The sequence below is a fragment of the Carassius gibelio genome, chromosome A23, assembly GCF_023724105.1.
Source record: "Carassius gibelio isolate Cgi1373 ecotype wild population from Czech Republic chromosome A23, carGib1.2-hapl.c, whole genome shotgun sequence".
NCBI lineage: Eukaryota > Metazoa > Chordata > Actinopteri > Cypriniformes > Cyprinidae > Carassius > Carassius gibelio.
This window is the reverse complement of record NC_068393.1, coordinates 10,989,593-10,997,218: the sequence shown is the minus strand read 5'-3', so window position 1 is coordinate 10,997,218 and position 7,626 is coordinate 10,989,593. Positions and strand designations below refer to the sequence as shown.

General features: G+C 38.3%; 1 protein-coding gene across 1 annotated transcript; it reads left to right on the top strand.

Moving 5' to 3' along the window:
* The first annotated feature begins 499 nt into the window (after positions 1 to 499).
* Positions 500 to 7,134, top strand: LOC127944289 (transcription factor GATA-5). The gene is made up of 7 exons (XM_052540177.1): positions 500 to 760; positions 1,323 to 1,983; positions 3,891 to 4,060; positions 5,077 to 5,205; positions 5,578 to 5,662; positions 6,018 to 6,145; positions 6,297 to 7,134. Exons 2-7 carry the CDS (start codon positions 1,464 to 1,466, stop codon positions 6,414 to 6,416), a joined length of 1,152 nt encoding a protein of 383 aa, XP_052396137.1. The 5' UTR covers positions 500 to 760; positions 1,323 to 1,463; the 3' UTR covers positions 6,417 to 7,134.
* Positions 7,135 to 7,626: the final 492 nt, after the last annotated feature.

The following is a 7,626-nucleotide window of genomic DNA, read 5'->3' as shown; positions in this document are numbered from 1 at the left end:
ACTGCAACATTTTTATTTTACAAGAAAGCTCAAACAAAATCCCAAGCCATTACTGTAAAACAGAATGTGAACAGAAGCGCAAGAAAAAAGTTCTTCCAGTGCTTTGGTTTTTATTTGGATCGTATTTAGACTCATTAAATAATAATAATAATAATAATGCGTTCCATAAGTATAAAAGTAAAATAATATTTTACAGCACTACATAACAATATATGTTTTTTTTTTTCTTCTATGGCATAGCTAGCCTTTACGCGGATCATATTTGTTTTGGTGCAATTTTCTAACTGCTTTTAATGTGTCTTAAAAGTTAACTTTCATCAACTAAAAAACACAATCATTTTAAATAAAGTGGACTCAGCAAATATAGATCTCTTACAGGTAGAAGCACACTCCTCCTCCGCAACACACCATCTAGTTTATCCCTCTTTCTTCTCCTCCTCCATGGGTCCTACCTTTGGAGCGCGTCACGTGGTTCTGCTCTTACAAATAACTCAGTAAAGTAGAGAGCAAATCAGAGAACAGTTATATTAGGCATTATCTGCAGCAGCAGCTATCTCCAGATACAGACAAGGAGGCACAGAGACACGTCCAAGCGCGAAGAGGACAGCTACAAGGTTTTTCGTGTGTCGCAGACTCGTTGAAGTTTGGATTCTGGGCTAAAATCAAGAAGAAAGTAGAGAGTGGGAACTTCCACGGCGATATTAAATCAAGTCACTTGGAAAAGAGGTTTCCTGACTTTATCACTGACCGTCCTTATCTGGTGAGATAATAAAGCGAGAGCTCTTGGATGAAATTATATAAACCCTTTCCTTACAGCTATCAATGTTTGTATGTAATCTGCGTTTTCAATGATAAAAATATAGATGTTAGAGAGATTACAGTGCGGATTGATTCGATCCCCACAGATGATTTAATGGTTTGGTAAAGAGTTTTCCCAGGCTATCTGAGACTGCTGCTGATAATTATTTATATCCCTACGTAAAGATATGGACAGTGATTAATGTCATTTTAGTCTATTAAATACAAATCGAAAGATGCAGATAACCGAAAAATCCCGACAACTATAACGGTTTGTCTATTTTGACTGTAGCATCCGATGCATTGTTTCTCCAGTTTTTGATTGTTTATAAAAATAAAATTCGACATATTAGTCGACATTCCTGATTTCAAAGCATTGTTGCAAATATTGGATATTGGAAAAAAATCATTCAATGATTATGAATTCAAAACTATTATTAGGCCTATTATTATTTGATGGTTTTATTCTTTATAATCTGTTACAGAGAAAATTATTTGATTCGTTATTTTTGGTTTGTTATTAGGAGAGAATTCCTTTTTCTGAGGCCGCTGCTCACGAAACCCTTGCATTGGAGATTGTTGGACGTTATCGAGGGTTTTACAACAATTTGGGCTAATTTTAAGATTTCAAAACTTGAAAGGATTGCTTAGTCACTGGGTACATTATGTATTCGAGTCTGGCTTTATCTTCCAACCCGTCCCCCTACGCACACGATTCCGGGAACTACATCCATCCGTCCGCCAGCTCACCTGTATATGTGCCCACCACCCGTGTCCCTGCCATGCTCCAGACCCTGCCCTACCTACAGACGTGTGAGTCCACGCATCAAGCCCACGGGCTCGGCAGTCACCACGGCTGGCCACAGACTGGCACGGAGAATTCCTCTTTCAACCCGGGCAGCCCGCATCCGCCGCACGGTTTCTCCTATTCGCACAGCCCGCCGGTAAGCAGCAGCACCGGCAGGGACGCAGCGTACCAGAATCCGCTGGTGTTGGGTAACAGCGGCCGGGCGGATCAATATGGAAGTGCCTTGGTGCGCTCCGTCGGTGGATCGTACTCCAGCCCGTACGCTGCCTACATGAGCCCGGAGATGGCAACCTCGTGGACGCCAGGGCCCTTCGATGGAGGCATGATAGGTCTCCAGGGACGCCAGGGAACTCTACCAGGAAGGAGGTCCAGTTTAGGTAAAACTATTTACCACAAAATATTTTTTTCTCTGTCTCTGATTGGGCATAGGTAATATATCAGCACAAAAATAACAAAACGTTTACTCACGTTTTGTCTGCACCACTTTTAAAATAATTTTGCTGAAGATTTTGAAACTCAGTTTTGACGTCATTTTGCACAAATCCCGTAGGCCCTATGTTATAGTTAGTTACTACACTTGGGTCGTTAACTGGAAACAGTTTAAAATCCATCTTTCAAGCCAGCAGGCAAAAAAAAAATGGTTGGAATGGAGGGGGTTTTGTTTGATGCTGTGATCTCACAATTTATAGTAGCGGTCTTTCAGGTTATTTATTGCTGTCTTGGTGTTTATGTTAGACTCTCGTTGTTAAAAGGCACTAGAATACCAGCTAGTTTTGGCTAGGGCACACAGTCAAATTACAAAACCCTATCAAAACACAACTTGATCTCATTCCACTAATACACATCCTTTAATGGGATATGCAATCAATTTAATTTAGATGTTAATTTAATTCCCTGCTATTGTCTGTCCACTTGTGGATTGATGAAAGGGTCCCGTGCACACCTCATAATTGTGAGAACTATCCAAGCTACTGTCACCTTGATCAAACTTTTCTAAACAGACCATTACGGTGCTAAATACACATTTAGCAGTCATTCCCTTTGAAGCTCAGTTCTTTGGGCGGACACTTTTTCTTTGATAGTCCATAAAAAGTCACATTTCTTTCTACAACCGAGGGCGATTTATTCGGGCTAACATAAGCTCGGGCGTTTGATATTGAGCAGTTGCGTATTTTGATGCTTTGTTACAAACGTGCTGCATTTTAGATTCCAGCAGCCCGTCAGGATTGAACAGCCTAGACATTTCCAGGCTTCTTTGAAACTATGCAATGTCAATACATAATAATATTACAAAGATTATTAATACGTAGCTACTTCGTTCAAATTGTCGGAGAGCGTCACGTGTCAGTATCTTGACTGATCGGTGACCCCTCGATCTTTAACACTGATAAGAGTCCCATTGACATTCGGCTCGCCCGAGGCCCTCGTGCCTCGTCAGCCGCCCCAATAGACACTCAAGTGACCCTGGATATTCTTCATTCCGTGTAGAGTTTCGTCACATTCCATACCGCTGTGCTCAGAAAACACCAGGCCTCACCCAAAGATCTGTTTGGATCGATCCAAAGTGTTGAGTTTTTACAGGACTTCAACGATGAAAAGCAACTTAAATCAGGCCTTTTCTTAACACATCAGTGAAATTTTAGTTATTACATGTTGTTCATTTCTTTTTGCAAATATGACCATATTGGATACGGAAATTATAACTATTTGAACATTCTTCTATTTTATATATATAATTCGAATTTAGAAATTATTGTGTGCCCAGGTTATGCGTCATGGTGTTAGAATTTTCCCTACATACAAATCATATACACATATATACAATGCTACAGTGAACCTGTTACTTTTTGAAAGGTAGCCTATAGCTATATTTAGCTAAACATTTTCGAATTTTTAAACATTTCCGAATTTAGGTCGAGAGTGTGTAGTAACACGCAAATAATTTTTTGTATGATAGGACTTGAAGAACTTAAATAGTCATCGCTTCCCATTAGAAACGGCCCATATTTAAAAAATATAAAATTATTATTATTATTTTTTTTTCATTTAAGTTTATCCATATGTGGCTTTATAGACAAATAAAACAGAAATAACAAAAATTAAAACTGTAATACCTTGAAAACATCTCATTACACTGATGTTCCCTTGATTTGAACTTTAATTATCTCTTCTCGCGTTGTTGGCTATTTTATGATTTTGACGATCATTGTCCTCTCACAAATCATTTTGAACCTAAAAGAAACCCTTTGGAAATGAATTAAAAACGAACTGCATCTTCTTTCAGAGATGCTGGAAGAGCTGCCGGGTGAAGGGCGTGAGTGTGTGAACTGCGGCTCCATCTCGACGCCGCTGTGGAGGAGAGACGGGACCGGACATTACCTGTGCAACGCGTGCGGCCTCTACCACAAGATCAACGGCATCAATCGACCTCTAATAAAACCACAGAAACGCCTGGTAAATGCCCATTTAATTAACAGTTAATTATTGTCATTTACTTGTGTTTTAGGTTTTACACGACCTTCTCCAAACCAACATTTTTTTTTTCAGATGAAGCAATTGATTTAGATGTTTACATAGATGTTTAATTTTCAAACAAATACTTTTTTAATGTGAAGTAGGCCTATTCTTTATTGGCAAATACTTCAAATTAAATTATTTTTAACAGCCAATACAAAATTCCAGATTACAGAGAAAAATATAAGATATCCTGATGTTCCCAGACAAGATCTAAACCTTTTTACAGATGAAATACTTAGCCAATATTTTTACAATATACAGTCTCACAAAATGAAATTATTTTTGCTAATTTGTGTTCATGTTAAGAGTGTAGTGGGTTGATCTCAGGGTCAGAATACTGGGGAAGGCCATTGAAAGAGAGAAACTATGCAAAGCCTTCACTGCTGTACTGTTTCCCAGGAGGAGTTCCTCTCTCTCTCTCTCTCTCTCACTCTCTCATATTCTCATTATTACTCTCTCTAACACACACAATTCTCTCTCTCGTCTCTACCTCTCTGTTTTCATTTTTGCATCCATGACCTTGTCCTTGGGTCGGTCTGTTTTTAGCCAAAGCAGCGCAAAACTCAAAACAGCTTCAAACTTTATGCTGAATTTCAGCCGAGAAGCTCATTCTTCCTCTAGAATAATATGAATGATGTGTACCTTTAAAATCCTTTCTTTGATTTTATAAAACGATGCTTTGAATTAATATATAGGCCTGGTCACAGAGCTCCCATACATTTTCTTTATTATTTATGACATTAGTTGCTAACATTTAAAATAAATGCTGTATAATACAATTACACATGTTTTAACAACAGATATATATATGTATAATTTCTTGATTAACACATTCATGATTCAGGATATTTTTTCCTTATATATACACATTTTATCTCCCCTTTTTCTTTCATTCATTCCCTTCTCAATTCCTTTCTTCAGCTCTCTTAAATTCTGTATGTTTGTCTCCACAGCAAAACACGTCACGACGAGCAGGTCTATGTTGCACTAACTGTCACACCAGTACGACCACGCTGTGGAGGAGAAACGCAGAGGGAGAGCCCGTCTGCAACGCCTGTGGACTGTACATGAAGCTCCACGGGGTGAGTGTGTGACTCAGTCGGCATTATTGGGCCACACAAGACTGATATTTCTAACTAGAGCTCGATTTGGGAGGTGCATGCTGTGTGTATAATATGTGCAGACCTGTAGTCTACATGATGACATAGGTGTGTTTTATCTGAAGACAATAAGAGCGAAGAAAGGAAGGGGAGTCGCTTAAATCAACTTTGTTCTATAAACAAATTATTATCACTGCTGACAAACTGACTCTCACAAACAAACAAAAACATTTTTTTTCTTTGTTACACCCAGTTCAACCGCCATTATAACTGAACTCATTTTTAACTCTTGATTGCATAATGAATAATCAGTCAGAATTAAATTATAATCTTTTCACTTTACTCTTGTTTTAGGTACCAAGGCCATTAGCAATGAAGAAAGAAAGCATTCAGACGAGGAAACGCAAACCGAAGATGCCCAAAAGCAAAGCATCCTCAGGTAAGAGTCGAGAAAAGCATTTTTAAAAGAGACGTTTTTGAAAAAGGTTCAATTTTAGATGAAAGCAGGCATGAGTGATTTGGATGGAAGTGTGGGAGTGGGTGACTCAGAGAATGTGCGGAGAGAAATATGGGGTGAGCGAGAGAGTAAAGGGAGGGAAAGGGGAGTGAAAAAGAGAGAGAGAGAGTGCGCTTTTCTCTGCATTCAGTGGACATGTGGTGTGTGTGCGCAGCACCGCAAACACCAAGGGATGTTTGGCGCTATGAATTGTCATTTACAATAACCAGCATGTCCAGTTTGCTGTTCTTTTTTTTTTTTTTGGCTGTCAGTCACATTTTGTTCTATTTGTCTTCAGGGTCAACAGTGTCTGGCACTACGTCTCCCAGTTCATTGCCCGTGTCAGAGAACGCCTCTACAATAAAGAGTGAGCCCAATATCGCAGCTTCACCATATGCGGGCCAAACTGTTGTCTCAGTCACACAGGTATGTACTCCTGTGATTGACTCAATTGTATTTGTTTTTCTTTGAAAATGTCACCATCAATGAAAGGCAATTATTAAATATGGGTTAGATAAATGATTGATTCCAGAGTTCAGTCTGGCAGCTAACAATGTCTCTCTTTGTTCTTTGTCAGGCATCCACACAGTTGGACAGTGCCAGTTCAGCACATGTGGACATCAAATATGAAGACTACACGTACACCCCGACGTCGATCGCCCCACAGAACTCCTGGTGTGCGCTGTCCCAAGCGTGATCTGAGACCTACTACCTTCTCTAAACCTCTCCGGAGCATCCTGGGAGAAAAGACTTTTAACAAGATCTACCTAACAGAACCTTTACATAAATGTAGACAGACGGATCTGAGGATCGCGAGAGATTGATTGTAATCAGTGCTGCTTTGCCTCGTTGTTTCAGCGTGGCATATCTGTCTGTGATGTCACGGCAAATTCACACAATTCCGGCAAAATACGGCGGGCGACAAGCAGCGACAGTTCTCAAGTTCCTTAAGCAGCGATCGGGAGGACAAAAAAACATGCTTTTTATGGCTTCTGAGCATGTTTCATGGCTTAGCTGTTAATGATTACCTTTTAAGATACATTATTTATGTTGAGATAAGAATAGTGGAAGCACACAAGACTCTCCCATAATTCCCCTTATCCTTCAGGGAATGTGTCTTTATGGTCGCTATGACTTTAGATCACATACTTTCCCTGGATGAGGCTTTTGAAAGTCTCTTTGTTGTCTTTGCTGATTCCAGACACTTTTAATGCTGTATTGTATTCCTCCGAATGATCCGAAGTGCAATGACCCTCTCTTTTCTGCAAATTTTGAAAAGGGACACTTTTATATTAATTGTTATATTTTGTGTTTTGTTTTGTCCGAATATGTTAACCTAAATTTATTTGCTGTATTTTGTTGATATGTATTGGAAATATAGCATTGTTTTATTTCATATAAAATTGCCAAACACCTGCTTTGTGTCTGCACTTGTTTGTAAATCTCCCTAAATTGTGTCTATGAAACTATGAAAATGTTTTTTTTTTTTTTTTAAATACATTTCAAAAAATGTTTATGGGTCTTAAACGGTTATTTATTTGAAAAAAATAAATAAATAAAAAATGTGTTATTTAAAAAAGAAAAAATAAACTGATTAGTAAACATAAGATAAAAAAAAACACATATAAATCTTTCTGGAAAAACCTTATCTTTGTAGGTTGATGACGGTTCAACAGGCAAAAGTGTATTTTATAATATCATATTATATTTTGACATCAGTATCGTCCTGTTTTTATTATAATGATTTCCATAGATTTATATTCATTTTTTCAGTGTCCAAAAACATCTCTGTGAACTTTAAACTGATACCAACACACTTTAGTGTCAATTTCTAACTATGTTATGTTTTGCTGAATTGAAATCATATGAAAATATACAATCTCATTCTCTGTATTTGCTCACGCCCC

Bases quoted from the DNA above. Each gene is read 5' to 3' on its own strand.
- LOC127944289 (XM_052540177.1), top strand. From the start codon at position 1,464: ATGTATTCGAGTCTGGCTTTATCTTCCAACCCGTCCCCCTACGCACAC. The intron at 5,206-5,577 runs GTGAGTGTGTGA...CTCTTGTTTTAG, and splicing joins TGTACATGAAGCTCCACGGG to GTACCAAGGCCATTAGCAAT. The intron at 6,146-6,296 runs GTATGTACTCCT...GTTCTTTGTCAG, and splicing joins CTGTTGTCTCAGTCACACAG to GCATCCACACAGTTGGACAG.